This window comes from Mirounga leonina, unplaced genomic scaffold (assembly GCF_011800145.1).
Source record: "Mirounga leonina isolate KUSES-001 unplaced genomic scaffold, KU_Mleo_1.0 Mir_96, whole genome shotgun sequence".
Taxonomy (NCBI): Eukaryota; Metazoa; Chordata; class Mammalia; order Carnivora; family Phocidae; genus Mirounga; species Mirounga leonina.
In genome coordinates, this window is record NW_023270871.1 from 5,705,232 (window position 1) to 5,732,898 (window position 27,667).

General features: G+C 36.1%; 1 protein-coding gene across 4 annotated transcripts in view; it reads right to left on the bottom strand.

The window, feature by feature from the left end:
- Positions 1-397: 397 nt before the first annotated feature.
- LOC118006331 (5'-AMP-activated protein kinase catalytic subunit alpha-1) overlaps positions 398-27,667 on the bottom strand; it is a 33,438-nt gene continuing 6,168 nt past the window's right edge. For 2 of the 4 annotated variants that reach the window (XM_034998944.1, XM_034998946.1), the window contains exons 3-11: positions 18,330-18,471; positions 16,574-16,667; positions 16,095-16,139; positions 12,365-12,509; positions 10,945-11,032; positions 8,628-8,852; positions 6,782-7,268; positions 6,543-6,669; positions 2,487-3,340 (exon numbers count right to left, since the gene is read on the bottom strand). In XM_034998944.1, the coding sequence (XP_034854835.1) occupies positions 3,096-3,340; positions 6,543-6,669; positions 6,782-7,268; positions 8,628-8,852; positions 10,945-11,032; positions 12,365-12,509; positions 16,095-16,139; positions 16,574-16,633 (1,422 nt within the window). In that variant the 5' untranslated portion in view covers positions 16,634-16,667; positions 18,330-18,471 and the 3' untranslated portion in view covers positions 2,487-3,095. Of the gene's footprint in view, positions 3,341-6,542; positions 6,670-6,781; positions 7,269-8,627; positions 8,853-10,944; positions 11,033-12,364; positions 12,510-16,094; positions 16,140-16,573; positions 16,668-18,329; positions 18,472-27,667 lie in introns of all 4 variants that reach the window. The other 2 variants (XM_034998942.1, XM_034998943.1) reach the window with 2 other exon arrangements.

The following is a 27,667-nucleotide window of genomic DNA, read 5'->3' on the forward strand; positions in this document are numbered from 1 at the left end:
CATCTCGGAGATACTATACTACAAAGATTGATTTCACCCTATTACCAATTGATGGTTATGTTCTATGTGGAACTTCAATCATCTTGTCAGGAGAATTCACAATGAAAATGAGATTTCTGCTGTGCGTGGAGAAGATGAACAAGAGTTAGGGGGAAAGATTTAAACAACATACGTGTGTCTTTCATTCGGAGGGTGCCAGGCGGAGCAGAGATGCCCAGAGCTCGCCATCCAGCCATAGTCCACCAAGCATTCATTCAGTGTGAGTGGTAGCGCTGCAAGGTCAAAAAGCGGGGGGCGGTGGGTGGGGGTGGAGAGTGAGAGCACAGGACTTTTTAAGTATAAAATCATTTAAAACTGAAAAACTACAAAAGCATCTCAAGAGAAAATATAACCAAAGTAAAAGCAATGGAGTTTATTTCAGTGAAATTAAATTAGATATATTAAGCTCCCATATCCCCCCAACCTGGTAGAAAAGTTCCTCTCGGTGAGAAATCATTTAATGGCAAAATTTTTACATATCAGTAAAATCTGTTATATTTAAAACTATGTATACAGTACATTTCTGGCAAAAACCTTATACATCTTTCAGTTGTCAAGACAAAGTAAAAATATGGTTGCATAAAATCACAAAAAATATAAATTGCTGAAAAGATAATAAAAAAAGATTAAAAATCATTTGCATTGACTCCCTATATCTTCAGTTAGTAAGAATTTGCAAACTACAAATTTTTTTGAAAATTCTGATGCAACCTTGACATATTCAACCAAAAGTTGTCATTTCAAATATCCCAGCTTAAAAAAGAATTTACTGCAATCTGTGCATTTATCATACTATTTGTACAAGTGCAATATTTAAATATCTTCAAAATAAAATTCAGTAACTAAAAGGAATCACAATAACTTAATAAGAAGCAAAGTTTACAAAATTAACAATTTTTAGAAGGTCCTATTTAATTGGTTCCTCCTTTTGTTCTCCCCACCCCCCACAACAGCTTATCGAGACATTATGAAGATGTCTTAGTTCTATATACAAATCTGTAACTTTAAAAATACAGTCTTCTGTTCTTAACATCAGAAACATAATGCTGCATTTATAGACCCTACATTAAATCAATATCCCTAAAACACAGGGCCACATACAAGTTATAAATACAGTTTTGAACTTATTTAAGTTGAATTCCTATTATTTTATACAGCTTTCAGATTCTAAGTTGAATAGACAAGCCCTGGACAAAAAGAAGCAAGATTTTTCTTTTGAATTCAGTGCATGTTTCTAGGGGTGCTGGAACCAAATCTACAACTACAGTTAACTATGCAAGCTATTAAGACACTTGAGTACATTACTGCCTGGTTACATAGGTGCTCACTGTTATTTGCCAAAAACAGTCCTATAATACAAAGGTATGAAATGAGAAATAAGATAGCTCTTTTGCAATGGAAAAATGATTGATACAAAAAAAAATCAATACCTTGATGTTAAAATAGTATAAGGCAATTATGGGTGATACAGTATTTTTTATTTTTTATTAGCATACACATGACACCAATTTTAACTGAGGTGACTTTAAATTTTCATTTACAACTACTACAGAATGCTACTAGGAAAAAGGAAAGAGCATGGAAAAGAAAATATAGAGATCTTACAAAAATTAAGCATCTTTAGGTAGTTCCCATAATGCTACTTTTTAAAAAGTGATTAAAATCCAAAACATATGTGACTATTTAGAACTAACTGATCTGTTCCATATTTTACTGAAATAATAATGTCGTATCTGACTAAGGAGACATAACCAAATGCAATGTGTAAACTTTCACTGAATCCTGGTTTGAAATAATGAGCTGTGTACGAAATTTGGAGGACAACTGGGGAAATCTAAATATGCATGATTAGATGACATTAGGGAATTACCAATTTTATAGGAGCATTATAGTTTTTTAGGAAAATGTCATTATTTTTAGATGCTTGAAGTGTTGAGAGTGATTATGTCAGCAACATCCAAATGGTTCAGGGGGGAAAAGCATATATATATACACACACATATATATATATATATACACATACACACATATATTACACAACTATATCTATATACATATATAGATATAAACCAAACATGGCAAAATGTTGACCAGTGTGGAATCTAAGTGGTAGATACACATGTGATCACCCAACAGCCTTTCAATTTTTCTGTTTTTAAAAATGTTCGTGATAAAATTTGGGAGAAAAAGTCTTATCTGAGCATTTAAACACTTTGTAATAAATGTTCTGTGTGCTAAGTCAATTTAAAAGATACATAATTGAATAGCTAGAAATTTTTTATATACATTCAATACTGACTGACATGAGCAGCGAAATTTGTGAGATTGACGAAAACATCATTTATTTATAGTATATGCAACTCAGCTCTTGTGACAAAAAGAGAAATTTATGTACAGAATATAGTGAGACAAATTGTAAGATTTACCTTAGTGCCTAGAGTATCTGAATATTTAAGTTCTGTGCGTTTTTGGATTACCAAGCTAAAGAGAAAATTTTAATTATGTCTAATATCTTTGATGTGCTTACCAGATACTAAAGAATATTAAGGGAAGAGACATGGAAGAGTCATCCAGACTGTCACTACTGTTGGAAGATACTTGCTATTTAAGAAGATAAGGAGCCCCCAAAATAAAATCACCTATAAAGGTCTCTGGGGATTCTAGGCAAATATTTATTGAATAAATTTGTGAAGCAGTTATGTAACACATCAACATGTAATAATACATGAAGGCCTTTATGGTAAAATAATATTCTACAAAGCCCTGTGTACACTAAATATAAAATAGCCAAATATCAAGTGAGCCTGAGAGACCTATAATTCATTGTGAATATTACATTATGCTATACGCCTACTGAACAATGAACAACAAAATTATCTTAATTCATTTTTGCACATTAGGCTTTTAACTATTAATCATATTCCAATTCCTGTGCAAACTGCATTCCAAAAGGCCAATCCTTAGTTATAATTATGTATAACTTGATTATAAATGGAAGCATTTGGCTATGATTTATTATGCATGCTTATTGCTATCAAATAAGCAAAATTTTAGGTTTACTGTGCAAGAATTTTAATTAGATTTGCACACATCTCAAAAAATTCTATAGTGTGACTTCCAGGTCTTGGAGTTAAGTCAACAGGAGAAGAGTCAAGTGAGGTCACAGATGAGGTAAGAGAAGCTTCTGAGGATTTTCCTTGAGCCTCAGCATCTGAATCATTCCTTTGGCAAGATCGATAGTTGCTAACTGATCCCGATCTCTGTGGAGTAGCAGTCCCTGATTTGGCTTCAGTAATTTCATCTGTAGAAAAAAATTTCAATGTATTATAATCCATGACACCCCCCCAAAAGTTTAATAGTATTTAATTTGCTTCTTTGAAACCGCTGACCAGCTATCAAGACCATGTTTATGCTGAATACTTGCTAAAATAGAGGTGATGAGTCTGTGTTAAACCATTTGCCTTTTTTCCTTACAGTATGTATTCTCCTGATGGCTAATCAAGATTGGGTACAGTACACAGTTACTCATCAGTCTTGCAATCCAAAGTTAAGAGCCCAAAAAACTAATAACATGGGGCTCAATAAACATCCTTCCCTAGCGATAAAAATTAATCCCTCTGTATTAAAATCATAGAATAAATGCACTTAAAATTTGGAAATAATACTGGAAATCACCTCATCCAACTCTTTGTTCTACTGATAAAAAAAAAAACAACCCCAGAAAGTGAAGTGACTTGCCATAGGTAATAAGTGAACAGAGAGGTAAATCTAGAACCTGCATCTCCTATCATTTCAGTAGTTTTTACTCTCCCACTTTCTCTTCATATGTAAGATCTCATAAAAGAGCAACGATTCCAATAAACAGAAATCAAGGAAAGCCTAAAGTTGGGAACAGAGTACAAAAACAGTAAATGCTCGGGGTGCTCTGTCAGTTAAGCATCTGCCTTCAGCTCAGGTAATGATCCCAGAGTCCTGGGATAGAGCCCCGCATCGGGCTCCCTGCTCAGCAGGGAGCCTGCTTCTCCCTCTCCCTCTCCCTCTGCCTGCCGCTCCCTGCTTGTGCTCGCTCTCTCTGTGTCAAATAAATAAATAAATAAAATCTTTGTCAAATAAATAAATAAAATCTTTAAAACAAAACAAAACAGCAAATGCTCATTCAACTGGCAAACCCAGGGGCTAATAAACCCATGGTTATAAATTTGATCCAAATACAATGAGAAATACAAAATCCATTCCATATCAGACTAGATGAGTGTTAGCAGATAAACAGCATCTGGACAGACAGATAAGCAGACAAACAGCTCTAGCCAGTATATCACCACTCAGATCTGTGTCTTTCTGATACTTGGAAGGTACTATCCTTTGGTTTATAAAGAAGACAAAAAATTCATAGGTAAATCTCATCTAATAGTTCCATACAATCTTAGATGACCAGAAGTGGTAATATATCTTAACTGATTTGGCCAATGAAGAACTGCCATAAACTTGTACTTAAATAAAGGCTCGGTTTATGAGAGAACATTTATATATACAGTTATACTCTTTTATAATGCTGGGATAGAAAGAGTATTTACCTGAATTATGAATCACCTGTGTTCCATCAAGCTTTTTAATAGATAACATAAATTAGTTTTTAAGAGGGTATTCCCATGGGAAATCTGAATTAATATAAATTTCAGGGGTGCCTGGGTAGCTCAGTCGGTTAAATGTCCAACTCTTGATTTTGGCTCAGGTCATTATCTCAGGGTCGTGGGACTGAACCCCGCACAGGGCTCCATGCTCCGTGGGGAATCTGCTTAGGATTCTCTCTCTCCCTCTGCCCCTTTCCCTCTCAACTCTCTCTCACTCTCAAATAAATAAATAAAATCTCTTTTAAAAGATTTATTTATTTGAGAGAGAGGACGTGAGAGAGCATGAGCAGGGGGAGTAGCAGAGGGAGAGGGAGAAGCAGACTGCCCGCTCAGCAGGGAGCCCGATGCAGGACTGTTTCCCAGGACCCTGAGATCATTACCTGAGCCAAAGGCAGACGCTTAACCGACTGAGCCCCCCAGGCACCCCTAAATAAATAATTTCTTTTTAAAAAATTAATTTCAAACCATGTTTGGTATCACACCATTTACTAAAAGTCTATTATAGTCTACTCATATACATACACTGAGATATAAGATATTCTTCCCATTTAAAAATAAAAACAAGAACAAAAATGTCTACTTTCTGCAGCTAATAATTTACCTCAACTTAATCAGTCTAAATAGTTAAGATATTCTAGCAAACTATACATAATGGTAATCAAAGACATTTTCCAAATACAGGTTTTCATTTTCAAAATATTAAAACAGTAAAACAATATTTAACATTTCTTTAAAAAAATTCAAGGAGGTACTTTAAAGATTTTATGCTGCAGTAAGGTCATCGTTTTGATGACCAATTAAAATAGCCAACTAAAAGTTTGAATATTTCAGTGATTTAATCATCGGATTGTCTCTGTTTATGACTGTAGGTAAATAGAAATGCACAACAGTCTAAAATTAAGGTTAACAATGTCACTTTTAACTAATTATGACAGTTATCTTGAACGTAAGATGCCTTAGTCTCAGGAATCCTCATTTAGTGCCTTCATATAAAAGTGATCTATTATTGGGTGCCTGGGTGGCTCAGTCAGTTAAGTGTCTGCCTTCAGCTCAGGTCATGATCCCAGGATTCTGGAATCAAGCCCCACATTGGGATCCTTGCTCAGCAGGGAGTCTACTTTCTCCCTCTTTCTCTGCCTGCCACTCCCCCTGCTTGTGCTCTCTCTCTCTGTGTGTCAAATAAATAAACAAAATCTTTAAAAAAATAAGTGATTATTTAAGAACACTTTATTGAGAGATAGATAAAATTGGAATCATGTTAACTCTCACAAAACTTAATAAAGGATGCATATCTCTGATATGTCTCTAGTGTCAGGCTGGGAGTAAAAGGCTGGGTGAGAGGAGAAAAATAACCGTAAGTCCCTAACCTGTCCAAAACATTTCTCTCTCAGTCCCCTCTAAGAAACCTTACTCGACAAATAATTTCTTGTCCTATGAGCTACTAATCAAATTTGTTCACATTGCCTTATCAATCAACTCTAAAAGCTACTTGCACTTCAATTCTTAAATGAAAAATAAAAATATTAAATATCAGATATAAAAAAACACTAGTCAACATTTATTTCCAAATAAAACATTTTATCTTATCAAAATGAACCACACCAAAAAACAGAAATGTGGCAGAAACTATCACTTTAGGATCAGACTACACCTGGCCTTAAGACAATCTTAAAAGGACAATACACAGTAAGATTACAAGAAAAACACGATTCACAAATGTTTACATCACAGAGGCACAAAATCACATTTTATACTCTTGCTACTGAATTACTAGGAAGAATTCAAGAAACTTCAAAAGAATCAAAGACTAAAAAGCCCAGTTAGGTAACAAGTCTAGTATGTCAACTATGTTGTTTTGTGGGATGTACATACCATCAATACTACGGAAATCCAGTAAGTACGTTCTACTATCCACTTGGTATAACTGTAGACTCATTTTGGAGTATGTACTCGTCACAGGATTCTTCCTTCGAACACGCAAATAATAGGGGTTTACAACCTAGTATATGGTATGGACAAAAACAAAATCAAAAGCAATTCTTCCAGAAAAAATTTTATAGACTACAAGTTTGCCAAATGTGCTTAAAATCAGAATGCCCTTTCTTTCTTACCTTCCATTCATAATCCAGCTGTTTAATTGCTCTACAAACTTCTGCCATGATATCATTCGGTCGACTTTGACTTCTAATTCCCAAATGCCATTTTGCTTTCCTTACACCTTGGTGTTTGGATTTCTGTGGATTTAATTCATCGAGGGTATGGCGTGCCCTTGGTGTTTCAGCAACCAAGAATGGTACTCTTTCAGGATGGGGCCGAGTCAAATGGTGATCATCGAGAAAAGAATCAGGTGGGCTTGTCGCCAAGTAAAAATCTTTGGCCTCATTCATTATTCTCCTGTTATCTATTATGAGGTGGTAGGCAACTGCCAAAGGGTCCTGGTGATTTCTGTTATAAAGGCAGCTGAGAACCTCCTCTTCTGAGCACTCAAATTTTTCACATACTTCTTTTAAGGCTTCATCATCGATCATGGTTGAACTATATGATGGATCCTCAGGAAAAAGATATTTTGGAAGGTCTTGTTTAAACCATTCATGTTCCCTGAGAGAAAATGGCAGGGTCAGGAGGAGGATTTTGAGTAGAGATGAGACTGCAAGTAACAGTTTGGGGAATTTAGGATATGAATTCATTTATATTTATATTCATATTGTATTTTCATTTTTTCAAACTGAGATTTTCCTCTTCTGGCTCACATTTCATTGTGTATACTGGAGGAAATGCTCCAACCACCTTCTGGTTTTAAGAGGGAGAAAGCAGTGCTGTACCAACAGGAAAAGAAATGTCTACACTTTTATTTAAAGTTTTGGCACAAATGAAAAAGAACAATATTCCGTGGCTTCATTATAATTCTCTTCTGATGTAATTTTAGGTGAAAAAACCGTAACAACAAAAACAGACAAGTATCATTCACTGAATGCTTACTATGTGGTAGGTTTTAGGCTAAATACTTACCATACATTATCTCAACTCATAAAACAATTCTATGAAGATAATAACATCTCCTCATTTTTAATGAAGGAACTGAGAGTTTCCTAACTTCATATATAAAAGGGTATGTTTGACCTGAACTATGTCAAAAACAGCTAAAACTAAAAACATCAAGAAAGGAAAACACCCAAAAGAACAATGACTACCTTCTGGGTGACAGAATTAAAGATCATTTTAGTTTTCTATTTTTTGGGTGTTTTCTAATTCCAATTGTCACATATTACATTTAAATTGCAAAAAGTAGATAAAACACAAGAAAAAGCATCTTTCACTTAGATATTTTAAATTTTAGAGAATGATTTGTCCTTTTCCACTGGTGGTATAAACATGCCCCTCCATATGAAACTTACAAACCAGTAATTTCACATGTGATTCAGTGTATACTACCCCAAAACCACACATGTCATTAGTTAAGTTAAAATGTCCTCATTACTTGAGATAAACAAAAGGAAAAACAGAGTAATTCAAAAGATCAGAACTCAAATAGTGACACAAATTTACTACTATTGAAAAGCATTAATCTTAATGAGAATACATAAAAGTCAAATATGAGGCATACTACAGAAAATCTTGAAGAACCACTACAAATGTAAAATCCCACCAGGGTCCTTTTTATTTCACATTAGCTATTTTTTCAAATTTAAAAACATGTAATATTCACTGTTAAAATTTCAAAAGAAAGATGCTAAGTAAAAAGCCTTGAAAGCCCTTCCTACTACTAATCTTCTTTCCCTAAGGCAGCCTGTTCAGTGTGTATTTTTAAATACCAAAATAAAATAAATGTGCCTATATACTATATTTTTTAACATAAAAATGGCATTACATTGTACATACTGTCCTGCAACTGTTTCCTTCACTTAACTTGTATCATTGAAACTATTAGATCTGATAATCTCCAAGCTGCATAATTACCTGATATCTTTGATTGTGGCCCTCTTCATGGGATCCACCTGTAGCATATGTTTCAAAAGGCTAATCACAGACGGATTTAAATACTGAGGGGTATAGAAGATCCCATCACATATCTTCTTAAAAAGAGTTGGCACATGATCATCATCAAATGGAAGGGTTCCACATAATAAAGCATAGAGAATAACCCCACTGCTCCATATATCTACCTCTGGACCTGCATACAATCTGTAACAGGAAATATCAATTGGATTAAATAATCATAGTAACTTGAGAGCCAATCAATTAATCAAAAATTTTAAATATGGATACTTCATAAAGAATTATTAGAGTATGGTTTCTATAGCCATTGCTACTACACACTACACATAAAGATTCTATACTAATTCTATCAGTATTATCTTTGAAAACAAGTCAAGAATTTTTGTTAAGTTTAGACTATAGCTAAAATTCTGTTCTTACTACCTTACTGTGGTCCTTATAAAATCAATTAAGAATGTTCTTTAAACCCACTGTCTCCCAATAACCCAAGACCTCCTACCAAGGCAAAAGGGGCCTGAGGCTATGGAAGAAAAAAGCCAAGGTGACTGGTTCACAGAAGATTCTAAACTGGTATTTGTAATACACTGTAGCCAACTGACTTAACTACCACAGGTCAAAGTCTGGTTTTGGGGAAAGGATGTTTATAAATTGATCAAATAAATTGTTGAACTGATCCATAAATACTGCTTTGAGTACAAGTTCCCACTCATCCAGACCTCACAGGAAGACCTTATCCAAACTGGAAAAGCAGACTTCAGTAATGGCCCATGTATATATGCATATTTACAATACATTTCTTTTGTTTATTTAATTAACACAGCCGCCAGGTCTTGAACTGTTTTCTTCCAAAACAAATTACATGACACAAATGAAGTAATTTAAAAACATTTTCTGAACATTAGGCTGATATAAAAAGATAATGATGAACCTTGATAAATTTAAAATTAGATACTTCTGCCTTATTCACAGCCATGCCTTTACCCAAATATAATTTCTCTGAGCACACTAGGCAAGCAAGCTCATATATGAAAACAGAAAATATTGTAGTATTTCTGCATTCTGAATTAGGATGTGAAACATTCAAACAAAGAAACATGGTTTTAGTGCGAAGTTAATAAAAGTTGATTACAAAAATTAGTAAACAAACTTAACCGTCTGTTTTCAATTTCAGTAGGAGAGTGAAGAACAGTAACTCTAAAAAATTAAATTTTCCTGCCATCTAAGCTATTTGAAAGCTGCACTTTATGTGTAGTGTGTAGCAATGGCTATAGAAACCATACTCTAAGATCCTCATGTTCTCAATGCTGGTAATTGAGAGGTTCGAATTCTTCTAATACTGTAGTCTCTAGAAGATTTAAAAATGAAAAATTCAAAATAAATGAGTCTGAAGATTTTATCATACTTCAGTCTAATTCCCCAAGACACCTTATCATAAACATAAAGCTACTACAGAATGCCTTTCTATCAGGGTGCCTGGGTGGCTCAGTCAGTTCAGCATCCAACTCTTATTTCAGCTCAGGTCATGATCTCAGGGTTCTGGGATCAGGCACTGCGTTCAGCAAGGGGTCTGCTTGAGGAGTTCCTCCCTCTCCTTCTGCCCCACCCCCAACTCACAGGCTCTCTCTCTGTAAAATAAATAAACATATCTGAAAAATTAAAGGTACACATTACACACTTTTAACTCTTCATCTAAGTAAACCATTTCCAACTAGTAGGTATTTCTATACTCAAGTTTTTAATGCCTGACCTTTAAAACTTGCTAGTCTTAGGGTGCCTGTGGCTCAATCGGCTGGGCCTCTAAACTCTTGATTTTGGCTCAGGTCTTGATCTCAGGGTCCTGAGACTGAGCCCCCCCATTGGACTCCATGCTTTGCAGGGAGTTTGCTTGGTATACTCTCTCTCCCTCTCCCCTCCCCAACCTCACACGCACACACCCACATGCTCTCTAAAATAAATAAATAAATCTTTAAAGAAAAAAAAAACTTCCTAATTTTAAACTTTCAATTTCTTCTACTGGGAGAAAAAAGTGAGTATTCTCATCTAACTACTTTATATATGATATTGACTTGCAAACCAATATTCTCTTCTATAAATGGAATCCTTAATTCTTACTTATGTTTTATTCTTAAAACATAACACTTTCTGGATAAGGAAAGAATTAGCCTTACATGTCTTTCTTTCAATAGAATTTAATATGACATTACAGACAGACAAAATCTAAGAGAAAAAGACAATTATATAAATGTACAGGGGTGGAAGAAAGGGTGTCAAATACTACCTTCCTGAAATTACTTCTGGTGCAGCATAGTTGGGTGAACCACAACTTGTTCTTAAAAATTCACCATCTGACATCATGTTTGAAAGACCTGAAAATGCACAAAATCAATATCCAAGACTTCCCAAGGACAAAAATAAAAACAAAACTCCATTGAACAGTAAAACTGAGTTTGCATTGAAGTGATAAATCATCGTTTTGTCCTTTGCTTCAACAAATTCTGTCTTCACTGTTTGCAAATATTTTGCCATTACGCCCTAAAACGTGTAATCTATTTCAGCATTTAAAGTTAGTGCATTATTGAAATTTAATGAGTATATATTAAGCTACTGGTTATTCCGCTTACTAGAATAAATTTGGCATATTTAAATTTATTAATACAGAAACTACTAGGGAAAAAATGTACAACAGATAAGTAGAAGAATTAAAATTCAAAGTTTCTATTAACCCCTGTTCTGATTCTTTAAAAAAAATAAAATAAAATAAAAAACAGTAACTTTGAGTACCAAAGTTTCCTCATAGTTTTACTCTAAGAAGAAACCTCTGCCTCCTCAAAAACGCACTAGGTAAAAATAATCATTACAGGAGCGCCTGGCTGGCTCAGTTGCCAGCATACAGCTCTTATCTCAGGATTATGAGTTCAAGCCCCAGGTTGGGTACAGAGATTATTTAAAAATAAAATCATTAAAAAAAAAAAAATCATCATCATCATGACAACTGAGAAGTAAGGAAGTCAAATAATTTGTCAGCAGCAAACCAGTAGCTCAGAGCTGATTGGCAGTGCTCAATGAATCTCTACAGATTTTAATACACATATCCCAAACTGAGGAAAATAGTTATAACAATCTCCTCTGATTTGAACTGAAGCTAAGCAAAAGAGAGTTGCAGAGATTCATTTTCTTAGATTTAATAATGTCAGTGGCAATTTACATAGAAAATAAAGAAAAAATAAATTCACTTTTGACAATCAAAATAATGTTCCTCCAAGCTGAAATTATGCTTTTCTATCATTTAAAATATTTTACTTTTTTTTTTTTTAATAATTTTGTTCATATAATTTACCTTCTGGCTTTCAGAGTTTGAGTAACTCCATTCCAGTCTCTCCTCTTGCTCTATACTTGATCAAAAGAACACACTGGAAATAGGTTGCTAACTTCTCCTTCACAAATAATAGTCTCAAATCAAATGATGCTTCTAAGGCTACCAACTTATTTACCTACTCTCATAAGACTCAATTTTAAAGACATAAAGCTAAGAAGAGAATTCCTTATCTCTTCTCTTTTTTGTATGCTCACAGACAAAATGGTGAGGATACACTATTTGGGGGTACTCAATCCATTGCACAGAAGTAAAAGTTATCTGAAGAATGCTACTGATGTTCGTTAAACATGATGAATACGCGAAACTATAAAAATCTCCTTACCAAAATCAGCTATCTTTGCATTCATGTGTGCATCAAGCAGGACATTTTCAGGTTTCAAATCTCTATGGACCACCATATGCCTGTGACAATAATCCACACCAGAAAGGATCTGTTGAAAGAGACGCCGACTTTCTTTTTCATCCAGCTAAGAAAAGTAGAGAGGCATTTTAAAAGTGTGTTTTTCAGAAGAAATTCTTATACCTGCAATTCTCCACCCTATAAGACTGTCAAAATGCATGAAATCTTCCAAATGAACCTCATCCTGAGACATTTTTGAAATGGGGAGGAGATGGATATATACAGCACAAAATGCTAAGAGGATCTTGGAACCCAAATCAGTAACTCAACTTTGTTATCACCTTTGTGACTACATTGTCATAGCTTGCTTTCCTCTATATTTCATGAGCTATGTCAAATAGTTTCAATTTCTACTTGAAACTAGACGTGTTTTCTCCTATAAATTGGAAATATTTAATCCTTCATTCCTTTAACAAATATTTATTGAACATCTTCAATGTGCCATGCACTGTTTCAGACACTCGAGATACAGCAATGAATAAAACAAAGGTCCTAATCTAGTTGATGAAAATCGACAACAGGGACGCCTAGGTGGCTCAGATGGTTAAGGGTCTGCCTTCGGCTCAGGTCATGATCCCAGGGTCCTGGGATTGAGCCCTGCATCAGGCTCCCTGCTTGGCAGGAAGCCTGCTTCTCCCTCTCCCTCTACTGTTCCCCTTGCTTGTGTTCTCCCTCTCTATCACATAAATAAAATCTTTAAAAAAAAATCGACAATAAAAAATAAATATAAAAAAATAACATCAAGGAGTGTTTTGAAGAAAAATAAAGCAGAATAAGGGCACAGAGAATTATGTTGGGGTGGATGATATTATTTTAGACTATATGAGGAAGTAACATTCAAGATTTTTAATGAATTAGCAAGCAATCAAATTATATGTCCTAAAATAAAGACATTCTAGTTTTAACAAAAGAAAAACCTTTATTCATTTGTTTAATAAAATATAAAAAGCATGTATCTGAAAAAAGTTATCTTATGTAGCAACTAACATTTTAAAAAATATTCTTGAGGCGCCTGGGTGGCTCAGTCGTTAAGCGACTGCCTTTGGCTCAGGTCCTGATCCCAGGGTCCTGGGATCAATCAAGCCCTGCATCAGGCTCCCTGCTCTGCAGGAAGCCTGCTTCTCCCTCTCCCACTCCCCCTCTTGTGTTCCTTCTCTCGCTGTGTCTCTCTCTGTCAAATAAATAAATAAAATCTTTAAAAAAAAAAAATTCTTTAAGAAATCTCACTCAAAAAAAAAAAACCTTCTCATTCCATTTATCCATATTTTCTTGTCTTATGATTTTTTTTCTCAAAAGTAATAACCATTACTTGAATGAGCCTCTACCAAGAAGTCACATTTAATAAACAGCCTATTAGTTCTCTAGGCAAAGGACTCTAATATGCAATTCTCTAACAGAGGCCACAAATTAGCATTCTAAAACCAGACTTCTACACTTCACATGGCAGGGACAATCTAGGAGAAAAGATAAACTAGTAATTTCTTTTGAAAGCAAAATTAAAACTACTGAAGTACTATGAGATACCCTTCCTCTAGAGAAAATAACAATGTGTTAGCAGTCTCATTTATTTCTAGAAAAAATGTAGTGTTCACTTTTTTAATACAACTTTATATCAAACATACTAAGTGAAAAAAAGAATGTGTTCTAAATGTGAAAGAAAACTGATTAAACAAAATATAATAGGTAAACTAAACAGGCTACAAAAATTAAAATTATATTATATTGACAAATACAGTACAAAAGATGGAGGGGAAGTCTACAAAAGAATATTAGAAAAGTTAAAGCATATTTCCAGTTAAACATGGCAGATCAAACCTTTTGTCTCCACCCTTTGAAACATCACTAAAATGACATTAGCATATAAAGACAAAAAGAGCAAGAGAAGTGACAACAGTCATCAAGAGGAGTCAGTGGGCATTAAGGAGGGCACTTGAAGTCATGAGCACTGGGTATTATATGCAACCAATGAATCACTAAATTCTACCCCTGAAACTCATAATATACTATATGTTAACTAAACTGAATTTAAATAAAAAATTAAAAAAAAAAAAAGAGGAGTCACTAAACTGTACAATGGATGAACAGTGATAAAGACTTCACCAACAGAGAGAGCAGAAACCTAAGCCCACAGGGGTGGAAACCAGTAATAAACTAGCCTGCACACAGAACCCTGGAAAAGCTTTTAGAAGCCTTGGAAATTTGGGAAGGGAGAAATGAGAGGAGGACTGAAAACAGGACAATCGGTTACAGTAAGAAGTTTTAAACTCACCCCACCTGAGGAATAAGACCCATGATTTACTCTAGGAAGGCTGAACCAGCTCTATTCTCAAGGACACCAAGGCAGAGATGAGGCACCAGAAGGAAAACACGGGGATTAAGTGGAAGTCAACATACTAACTACTGAGACTTGCAGGCCTCTTCCCATTTCAGCTCTCAGAGTACTGACAGCTAATACCCTCAAGAAAATTGGAAGGTTTCTTCTGGAGCAACCTTCTGATCTAAGGAAAAATATTTGAAATTACGGACATTTGGTATATCCTAATAAAATGGACAGATCCCTACCTATTCAAAGGATGGGAAGGCCCACCAATCAATAAGTTCCACCTACATGAGCTTGGCATTCAGTACCTCACTCAAATAAATATAAGCAGACAACCAAGAATCACCAGACATCTGAGGAAGGGCCATGTACAAAAGACCAAGACCAATAAAATGGAGCACAGAAGGTAGAGTAACAATGCAGGAAACAGATGAAGACTTAAAAAAACAAAAACAAAACAAAACAAAAAAACACTACAATTGTTGACTCTTAATTATAGATAACAAACTTATGGTTACCAAAGGGGAGATGAGTGGGGGCATGGGTGAAATGGTGATGGGGATTAAGAGTACACTTATCATGATGAGTACTGAGTAATGTACAGAATTGCTGAGTCACTAGACTGTACACCTGAAACTAATATAACACTGTGTGTTGATTATACTGGAATTAAAATTAAAAACTTTAAAAAAAAACCTAATTGTTACCCTCAGACAGATAAGGTTATTGTATCTGTTGAGCAGAACTGGCTATTTAAAAAAGAAAATTTCAGAAAACAAGAAAGATCTTTGAAATAGAAAATATGGCAGCTGAAATGTTAATATGCAACAGGTAAAAAATTGAAGAAAATTCCCATAATGTAAAGCAAAATGACCAAGAAATGACAAACGGAAAAGATAAGAGAACAAGATGCCAATTCAACTTTTGCCTGTTTCCATTATTCCAGGCATAACATAGTGGGGGGGAAGGGAGGGTTAGTGAACAGAGAAACAGAATACCTGAAAATTGAAAAGAACCATGTTAAAAAATGGTAAAATCAAAATTAACTTGGTCATTTAATGAGCTTGGTTTTGATGAAAGTAAACAGATACGCTACACAGAACAAATGAATGAATGATATAAAGAACTTTAGATTGGGAGGGAAAAAATGGCTTCTCATTGCTAGATACAGGTCTTCTAGAAAGAGGTTTTAGCATACCACTTAACCTGGGTATAAGAAAAAAAATATGGGTGGGGGGGCGGTGTTCACTTTTTGGGTCTGTAACTTAAGACCTGTTCCAAATGCCTTCTAAAGTTCCTTCCAACTCTAAATTCTTTAAGTCTAATTCCTACCTCCTTCATGGAGCCTGTTCTTACTACTCCAGGTACATCAGATTTCTGAAACCAAAAAATGAATGCAATTTAAATGTGGCTAGGGTTGACTAGCAAGCCTAGATCTTTAAGTATTAATACATTTTGTAAGGATTAAATATATACTTCAAGATACATGTTACAAGTATTTGTATACCCCAAAAGCATGAGTTGGAGGATCATGAGTTCTGGGGTCTCAATCCAATTCTGTCATTAATAAACCACGTGACCTTGAGTAAATATATAAATCGTGAGTCTCAGCTTCCACATCTGCATAAGCAGGCTAAGGAAATATCTTTAAGGTCTTTTCTAACTCTAAATAGTCTATGATTCTTGACAAATACATGACTAAGGGAACTGGTTATTAAGTAGACCTCTTAACAAAATCGCTGACATCTTAAAGCTAGTAAGGAACAAGGGGAGTTACAAAATATATACAGGATTAAATCAGAACTGCTTACCCTTCCATTTTTACAGATATAATCAAATAGCTCTCCTCCTGAGACATATTCCATCACCATGAAAATATCAGATGGTGTACTGATGACCTGGTACCTGGTGAGAGAAAACATTATCTACCAATATTAAAACATGTATATTCATTCATTCAGTAAATATTCACTAAGCGCCTATAATATAGCAGGCACTATGCTATTAGCTGGGAAAACTGCAGGGAACAAAACAAATTCTCTGCCTTCATGGAGTTCATGTTCCAGGAGCCAGGAAACAGACACTAAATAAACAAGCAATATCTCAGGTGGTGGAACATGCTATGAAGAGAAACAAAGCAAACTGAGGGGAGTCTCTCATACAGGGTGTTTAAGGAAGGACTCTGATAAAGTAACATTTGAGCAGAACCTGACAGAAGGGAGCAAACCATACCATGATCTAGGAAGAAAGTGAACCAGGCAGAGAGAACAGCAAGTGCAAAGGCCCTGAGGTAGAAGCCTGCCTGGCATGTTTGAGGAATGGTAAGAAGGCTAGAGCAGAGTGAGTTGGCAGAGAGAAACAGGATGTGGAGTAAAAGAGGTAACTGGAGACTAAAGGACAGAGAACCTTACAAGCCAGGATGAAGTTTTGGCTTCTACTCTAAGGGAGATGCAAAGCTACTGAAGGTTTTAAGCAAAGTAGTCATGTGGTCTGATCTATTAAAAGGGTGGCTTTAATTTATGGCAGCAATGTGAAGAACTGACTGCGGATGGTAAAGGGAGAAGCAAGAAGCTACTGCAGGAGTCCATGACAGAGATGACGGTGGCTCAAATGAGGTTGATGGCAATGAAGGAACTGAGAAACACTAAGATCCTAGATCTATTTTGAAGAAAGAGATGGAATGGATGGTAGGAAGTGAGAGAAACAACGAAGTTAAGGATGGTTCCTACGTTTTGCCCTGAGGAACTGGATATTAACTCAGAGGGTGAGAACTGTGTGAAGAGCAGGCTGGGGGAGGATAACTGAAAGTTCAGTTCTGGCATCCAAATGGAGATGTAAAGTAGGCAGTGGGTGTATGAAACTGGGATTCAGGGAAGAGGTATGAAAGCAGGAGATGTGTACTTAGGGGTCATCAGCACCCATATGCACCTTAAAACCATGGCACCTCAGCAAATGAGAAGAGGTGAGAGTGAAACAAATCTGGAGCCAGCCAGTTCAGTATAAAAGCCTTAGCAGTTGTAACTGACAGCCCGCATAAGAAAACTGAGCAATAAGTAAGTTCTATGGAGACCCTACAATTGGCAACTGTAAAACCACCAGAATTCTACTATTGCCCTTCTGAATACTGGATTCCTGAAATTCTGTCATTTGTGATTTGTTTTATCAGATATAAGCAGCGTGGGGGGGAAACCCTTTCTCTTTCTCTAGTGAGGCTCTCTTTCTCTAGTGAGGCTAAGTGACATCATGTGAAATGTGGAGGTCAACATTTTCTACTAGCAAATCATTGTTGGTTCTATAGCAATAGGAGCACAGAAAGTTATCGATCAGACGGCATGTACAGAGGACAAGAACGAGAAAGTTAACAGCTGATAAGCACAAGGGCAAAACATGGACATAGATTTAAGTGACCATGAATAGGGTTAGATGAATACATGAACAGGCAGAAATTTTAAAACCTTGAGGGATGATTCAAGAAATGTCAGTCATCTTTCTCACTTGTCAGATTAAGCAGGTTAACAAAAATGATTAAAAAATGATATGACTATATTTAATATAATCAGATCTTACAGTTTAATTATATGAGGGTGCCTGAAAAGCTTGAGGTTCTGAATTTCTCTGCGGATTTTTCCCACCACATCAAGGCTTCGAATCTTCTGTCGATTGAGTATCTTCACAGCAACTTTATGCCCAGTCAATTCATGTTTGCCAACTGTAGGAGAAATAATTTTAACAAATTAGTGCCAGGCTTGATTAATAACATTTTAGATGTTATTCTAAGAGTAGTAATCTCAGAAAATACTGAGCAAATTTAACTTCCTTTCAGTTCTGCCTGATTTGCCCCTAAATGTTGTTTACATGTCCAAGAGTGATTAAGTGGTAGAATACATAGGAAACTGGTAACAGTGGTTTCTTCCAGAAAGGAAAACTGGAAAGCTAACAGAGAGAGAAAGAAAAGAAACTTCCTTTTTGCTGTATACCTTTTTGCCCTTTTAAATTCTTACTTATTTTTTAGTTCTTAAGCTATCATACATACAAACTGAACTTTTAAAAAAAATAACTATTTTCTTTTGGTGAACAGTTCTATGGATTTTAACATATAGAAACTGGTAAAGCCACCATTAGAATCAAATACATAACAGTTTCGTCATCCCAAAAAACTCCCTCCTGCTACAGACACATTTCCCCTACCCATAACCCTCTGAACCTTCCAAATTTCAGTTCATGAACATGCAGTTTCTATTTTTAAGAATTAAAAAAATTAAGTGATTTTCTTTCAATTTTGAATGCTATGCCCAGATAATCAATGGTGATAGCAGAATTTAATCTCCAAAACTTAGCTTTTATTTACCCTTCCTCTAGAACCTACTGTAGAATATATATCCTATCAAAATCAGCAAAATAAACCAAGGAAGATAATATCCAGTAAAGAAGGGATCCAGTACAGGAGAAAAACTAAGATAATCCCCAATATGGTAATGAGGCAAAGTCCTAGGTAACAGATGTGTAGATGGCCTAGAGGCAACAAATCCAGACAGAAATGTGATAGAGGATCCAAGACGGCTGCAGGAAGGGGAGACTGATAAATTATCCTACTGGTTTCAAAGTACAGAATATTGTATTGAGAGAGGTTTTGACAAAGGCATTTGAAGATACAGGAAATATAGCCTCAGGTTCAAAGAAAACTAAGCAAATGGAAAAAAACAAGGTAATTTAATAACTCCAGGAAAAATTATAAAGAAAGAAAACAGTCACAGTATTGGCTTGGCAAATAGTTTTTACACAGTCACAATTATGAAATGCTAAATATGGATTTTTTTAAGTATGATATAATTATATTAGAAGAATGAGGGTGTAGAGGAAAAGGTGTAAGAGAACTGAAATCCTTATGTACCATAATAGAAAGTCAACAACAACAACAAAAATCCATCAACAAGAATTAAGAAATAGCTTGTATGCATGCATAGATCAATTAGAAATATAGAGGTTAAAAAAAACAACAACTAGAAATAAATACTAGAAGAAAAGAGTTGAGAGTGAGGGTAAGGAATTCTGTTTTATAAATATACCATACCTCTTAACACTATTTGACTTTTTGAAATATGTATGTATCAAGTTTTGTTATTTTAATAAGTGACTTAGGAGTTTAGCTTTTTAGGAAGAAAATGTTCTCTTCTAACTTAGAACATAGTTTGTAAGACTAATAGCTGAGAGCTCTCCCTGGCAATCTTGATAATTACCAGCTGAAAAGCAAAGATAATGGTAAGTAAGAAATCCCTTCCTAGTTATTAATGTTTGTTATGTACTAAATTGTGTCTCCCCCAAAATTCATATGTTGAAACCCTAACCCTGGTCTCAGAATATGACAGTATTTAGAGATAGGGCCTTTAAAGAAATGACTGTTAAAATGAGACAGTTTTGGTAGGTCCTAATCCAGCTTACTCATGATATCCTTCTAAGAGGGAATCTGGACACACAGAGAGACAACAGGGTACACGCAGGAAACCGTGTGAGGACACAGGGAGGAGGCAGCCATCTGCAAGCTAAGGAGTCCTCTCCTTAGGACTCATAAGGCACCAACCCTACTGAAACCTCAATCTCAAACTTTAAGCCTCCAGACTGTGAGAAAATATGTTGTTAAAGCCATTCAGTCTGTGGTATTTTGTTATGGAAACCCTAGCAGATTAATACAATACTTCCTACTATTTCCAAGTTGAAAACTCAACATTGATATTTTAAACTTCTTATGTTTAAAACATTATTTTAAACAAAGAATTTTTCCTCATTATTCCAATCAAGCTTTCCCGCTTGATCTGGGATTTGGGATGGAGTTGAGCCTGCCCACCCTTTAAAAACCCTCAAGGATTATGAACCACTGCAGGTTTTTAAAGCAAGGGAGCAACAAGATAATTAAACTATCTTTCTAAAAGACAAAACACTCATTGCTTGCTCCTCACTTATATTTGCTCTTGATGATATAACAAAAAAAAGCATAGAATTTTAGAAACTAAAGAGAACTCTACAGATCATCAGGTCCAATGGTTTTCAACAATTCAACATTTTCCCCCCACCAGCTAACCAAGATAATGAGTGATGGGCTCTTAGAAGATGGGCTCTACCCCACCATAACCCCAGCATTTGAGAGGGGCAGGAGATGGGGTAATTCCTCATTATTTTGAATTTTTTTAAGCATTTGCTACTTTCCTTAAATGTTTTAATTAATAATATTAAATCCAAGGTTAGGTTATATAGATATTCCACATTTGGAGAAAAAAGTCTTTGTTAAGTAAGACTCCAAGAAAAGTATTTAAGTCAGAGTATGTCTCAATCCTTTTCAAAAATACAATTTACCACCGAAGTTCACCTTCCATTTTGTCCAGATTCTTTAACCTGCACAATCCCTCTATAATACAAATCTTTCCAGCAAGTGAGCAAATGTGTAACTGCACCAGTCTACCCTAACCCAAAGCACTGTCACAGAATCAAAAGTTTTTAAACTACTACAATGTAAATGGAATCTCTAAATTTTCTTATAACCACCATTTGTATAGCTCAACTAATCTCAAAACCATCCATGGCTAAGAAATTACAGAGGTTTCCTGAAAGATAGCAGAGTAAGAATGCACTGGACATACTTCCATCAAAAACTCATTAAAATATACATTGATATTTTACATTGGGGGATCCAGAAAAAGCTATAATCGTAGCTGAAATGGACTGTGGAAATTAGAAGCACATTCTAATTTCTGATAAGGCTTTCTCCAATCTCCAATATCAATCAGATGCGATTAAGAGCAGTCAACTTGACTGTTAAACCCCAATTCAGGAAGCATCTTCTTTCTTAGACCTAGTGTATTGATAGCTGAACAAGTAGTAATCTCATCTGTCCCAACTACCCCCCAAATCTCCAAGCAATGGCTTAGTAGAAACCCTCTCATTAATTGCATAGCTGAAACAAGACTAGGACAGCCACAATACTAGATACTACTGGCAGACTTTGGAAAGATTTGGAAAGAATATGAAAGCAGAATCCATTTGGGACTGAACTCCAATTCATCACAAATCAACCACAGTTCCCTCATATCCCACCCTGCTCAGCCAAATTTCAACCCCAATTAACTTTAAGTAACAACTGGTTCTTACTGAAACTCCAGATGTATATTCTATCATTAAATAAGGAACTGAAATAGGAGATTCAAAGCATTCTCTCAAATGCATTCACGTCCTGGGCATCTACTATATGCCAGTAACACTGCCAAAGAAAACAGTAGCAACCAAAAGCAACCTGGTCCCTGGGACCTTCCTGGCCTCTGAAGATGACCAAAATAACTGTAAAGTAAGAAAAACCAAAAAGTTTTAAAGTGCAAAAGACCAAAGCAAAAAGAATAGACATTAATAATGCTCATCCAAGAACTACATGAATGTTGTATAAAAAATTAACTATCACAAGGTGGTAAGAAATACAGATGTTATGGAGCATCGGCTGGCTCAATCAGTAGAGCATGGGACTCTTGATCTCAGGGTTGTAAGTTTGAGCCCCACACTGGGGGCAGAGATTACTTAAAAATAAAATCTTTTAAATTAAAAAAAAGAAATACAGAAGTTACAAAATAAAAGCAGAGCAGGATGAATTTTACAACAGAACAATTAAAATCACTTAGAAAGCAGTACGTTGCAGGAATGTGACCGAAAATTTTATGGAACACATACCAAAAATGAGGAAGAAATTAGCAAGAAAAAGAGGGATTGCTGGAGTCCAGCTCCAGCCGGGGTGGGTCTCTCGTAGGAAAGGACGGCGTCGGCGAATGAGGAGACACAGACACAGGGTCAGGTTGCAAGCATCTCCTCCTGACAACATCGGAGGAACTTTATTTGTATGTTAGGCTATTTTTGTTTTTCCAAATCTTAGATCATTTTCTGGATTACAGCCATAGCCTTCTTTCATTTTTCCTTTGTAATGATTAACATGACCTTTATTGATTTCTGCTTATTGGCTTTCGCTAAAACTAAAAAACAGTACTCAAAGAGAAAGGTGCTAGGCAGAGTGTGACCGTCTTGTTATTTTGTTCTATAGAAACTAATTCTTCGTGGAATTAGTTTCATTATGATTGCTTAGATAGGTGTAACTGAGTAGTCACTTTATCATGAAACCCCAGAAATATTCCCACAATTATAAAGATTGCCATAAATAAAATGAAAAAGAACAGCAGGAGCCAGCCCAGAAATATTCCCACAATTATAAAGATTGCCATAAACAAAATGAAAGAGAATAGCAGGAGCCAGCTGTGGAGTCTCCTGTTTTCAGGATCGTCCCCTGTACTTGGACTTTGTCAAACAGCATGAGTAGCTTGGCTTGCGCCAAGGGATGGTGATAGATAAAGAACAGGGAATCAAGTAAAATTCAACTCATGCACAATAGAGAGTAGAGTATAATTCCACCTGTGAATAATAGAAGCCCCCTCCAAGACAAAGCTAAATGAATAGAATGAAATCAATAACCAAACAATCAAGGTACAACTGAAGACTTTTTTCTAATACATGAACATTTCATCAAATTATAAATTAATTAGAAGAAACAGAGGCATATCTTCATTTTTGAAGCAATACAAATCACAGAAGTATGACTGTATAAATAGTATTCAAACAAAAATTGAACAGTAGCAAGGGAGGGGAAGGTGTCATGACAGCCACTGTAACGAAATCAAATCCTCTCTCTCTCTCTCTCTCTCACACACACACACACACACACACACACACACACTACTATTAAGTAAATAAATAAGCAGGGTACATGATCAATTTGTTTTTTTAAGGGAAAATTAGTGCACTAACTCCTTTTTCATGGCTGGTATACCAATAGAACATTTTAGGGAAATAAAAGGGAACTGGTATCTTAGAATAGCATTAAGAGCAATATATTTTTTAAAAAATCTGTAGTTCCCTTACTCAGAATTTAACTTAGAATTAAGTAGATTTAAAAATGTGCATAATTATTGCGCACCTGGGTGGTTCAATAAGTTAAGCATCCCACTCTTCGTTTGGCTCAGGTCATGATCTCATGGGTCCTGAGATCGAGCCCCACGTTGGGTTCCACACGGAAGTCTGCTTGAAAATCTCTCCTCTGCCCCTCCCCCCACTCATTCTTTCTCTCTCTCTCAAATAAATCTTTTTTTTTTATTTATTTGAGAGAGAGAATGAGAGAGAGAGAGAGCACATGAGAGGGGGGAGGGTCGGAGGGAGAAGCAGACTCCCCGCTGAGCAGGGAGCCCGATGCGTCCCAGGATCATGACCTGAACCAAAGGCAGTCACCCAACCAACTGAGCCACCCAGGTGCCCTAAATAAATCTTTTTTTTAAATGTGCATAACTGTTTTTATTATAGTGTCTTATTTAAGAACAAAGACGGCAAATAACCTAAATGACCAATTTCAGAGAACAGTTTAATACCTTGCTATTCCAACATAACAGACTTTCTCATAAGACTATAGAAAATGTTCTTATAAATATGAAAAGAGCACACAAAAATTATATATGCATTCTACATTTTCTAGCTATATCAAAAATATTTATATGACAATGCTAATGTGCTAAAATGAAAATAGTTATCCTACAGTGATTTTTTTCAAATTTTACTTACTGTTTTATATTCTTTACAATTAAAATATCTGAAAGGGAAGAAAAAAAAAAAAACAATGATAGGTGTTAGATTCACCTTTTTTAGAAATAGGGCTGAACGCCCCATTCTCCTTCTACATGAGAAGGCAATCTGTGTACAAAACACAGACCTGGGTTCTTTCCAGTATGAAGGTTGTTTACTTAATGTTTGACCTGGGCAAGTTAAATTACTTCAACCTTCTATTCATTTGTCTATAAAAATAAGAATACCACATACTCCTTACAAGAGTGACTGTAAGGAATGCATGAAGTAGGGTTTGTAAAGCACTTTTCATGGCATAGTAAATGCTTGATAAATAAATGGTGGCTATCACTATTTAGAGCTATTTATTTTCCACTGCTCCCAAATCTGCCCCCATCACTATTTAATCAGCCCTAAATTTTCTGCTTTAATCCACATATGGCCAATTATCTCAGCTCTTTGATTTGTCCTCCTTACCCACTTAGATTCAGTAGCATTCCTTTAAGCCCTAATAAGTGCTAAATAATAGCTATAATTTCTATGCATCTAGCTCCCATCCCCATAAGCTTCAATTCCACAACCTGCCCCATCCTCCCCCCTTCCAGCACCACCAATCCTGAGATTTCTAGCTTCCAAAGTTCAACCCTTCCCTGACTCTGGTTAATTTTCAACACATTATTGCTAAACATACACACTTAGCACCAAATCCTTGACAGTGATTTCACCTACTATCTAAAAACTACAGGAACACTTAGTCATACAAGAGCACAGAGCTAAAACACAGGCTAATCAGACTTGAGTTTAAATCAGGTTATTTAAAAATATAAATCTACTTGATTTATAACACGTAACATAATTAAGATACACAACTGTGTAGTTAATATTCATGACATACCCACTTTATGCCCAAACCTACTGATGCTCTAACTCTAACCAACCCCAGAAGACTGACATTATTAGTAACACTTTACAGGTAACTGAGGAACAGGAAGAGATCCCTGAGATCATGACTTGAGCCAAAATCAAGAGTCGGACACTTAACCGACTGAGCCACCTAGGTACCCCTATATAGTTTTGAAAAGAATAATAGACTGAATTGCCCCATACCAGTAAAAATTATCCTAAAAATTCATTCATTCATTTAAGAAATAGTTGAGTACTGCACATACTATATGCCTGGCACTGCTACTATGATCTTTATCCTATATGAGAAAATTAATTCAGTCTACTAAAAACCTGCCTCATATCAATTTCAATGTTTTTTTTTTTTTTTAAAGATTTTATTTATTTATTTGAGAGAGAGAGAGCATGAGAGGGGGGAGAGTCGGGAGGGTCAGAGGGAGAAGCAGACTCCCTGCCGAGCAGGGAGCCCGACGTGGGCTCGATCCCGGGACTCCAGGATCATGACCTGAGCTGAAGGCAGCTGCTTAACCAACTGAGCCACCCAGGCACCCCAATTTCAATGTTTTAAAACAAGATACCAAGAACACATTTTATTCATTCTACCAGATCAATTTAAAAGTTTCTCAAAAATTAGGGGCGCCTGGGTGGCTCAGTTGGTTAAGCGACTGCCTTCGGCTCAGGTCATGATCCCGGAGTCCTGGGATCAAGTCCCACATCGGGCTCCCGGCTCAGCAGGGAGCCTGCTTCTCCCTCTGACCCTCCCCCCTCTCATGCTGTTTCTCACTCTCTCTCTCTCTCTAATAAATAAATAAAATCTTTAAAAAAATAAATAGAAGTTTCTCGAAAATTAAAGCGTTATAAGGGAGAAACAAGAACATAAAACCAAAAGCATATAAAATGACAAGTGTAATGGACTGAATAGTGCCCCTGCACCCCAAATTCATGTCCACCAGAACCTAGAATGTGCTCTTATGTGGAAACAGGGTATTTGCATATGTCATCAGTGAAGGATCTGAAGTTCATGTAATCTTCCTAGATTCAGAGTGGGCTCTAGATCTAATGAATGGCATCCTTTATATGAAGAGGAGAGAACACAGACACACCCACAGGAAGCCATGGGAAGACACAGGCAGAGACTGGAGCTTTGCCACCTCAAGCCAAGGAACACCAGGAGCCACCAGAAGCTGGAGAGGCAAGGAACAGACTCTCACCACGAACCTTCAGAGGGAGTGTAACCCTACAAGTCCCTTGATTTGGGATTTTTTGGCCTCCAGAACTTGGGAGAGAATAAATTTCTGTTGTTTGAGGCCACCCAGGTGGTCGTACTTGGTGATCGCCGCCCTAGAAAACAGTTTTTTTCTAAAATACGATATTCACCATTAAAATTAACAAAAGTAATCTTTTCTGAAAACCAGTTTTCTAATTTGCACTACAAATGCCCCAAGAATTCTTAAATGGAACACGCTGTACATAATGACTGAGAACCAAGCAAATGTCCACCTATATGAGTATCAGTTACTCCCCTGTGCCCTCACACAGTGACATCTGTGGGAGTTAGCTGGATAGGACTTCTTGCTCCCAGGTATTATGTTCCAGCTCCGTAGTTTTCTGCTTTTTGGTGGGGTTTTTTTTTTTTTTTTTAAGATTTTATTTATTTGTCAGAGAGAGAGAGAGCAAGCACAAGTAGCGGGAGTGGCAGGCAGAGGGAGAAGCAGGCTTCCTGTGGAGCAGGGAGCCCGATGTGGGGCTCGATCCCAGGACCCTGGGATCATGACCTGAGCCAAAGGCAGACACTTAACGACTGAGCCACCCAGGTGCCCCAGTTTTCTGCTTTTTGAAGTTGTCTCACCCTCACAGCCTATTACGAGTCAACTTTTACAGCCCCCTCTCCAATGTTCTAATTTGGGAATTCAAATTTTCTATGGGCTAGAAAAATCATAAAACTAAAATTATCACAATGAATTTTAAGAATTACGCTCTAGGAAATACTAGGACTGAAGCCTCTACACACACAGAAAAAGACTTTGTAAGCAAGGAAGTCTAGGAAAGGATGTATGCTCTCCCTTTTGAAAACCCGCTATGCATATTAACACAATAATGGCTCTGGATTGCCTGGTAAAGAAACCTATTAAACATTTTTAACCTGTCTTACTTGGATACAGACTTTTCCCTCCAAAGTTTTCAAGTAATGTCCCAACACTGATGGCTCAAATATTTTCTCTTTCAGAGCAGGCAATAGCCCTTCTGAGTATCATCTTTCTCCCTCTTCTTCCCAGCAAAATCTTGGTAATTTAAAGCTATTATATGATAATCTGTTCTTTTCCTTAATTATAGGAACAGTTATTTTGCCTTGAACCCAATTACCAACA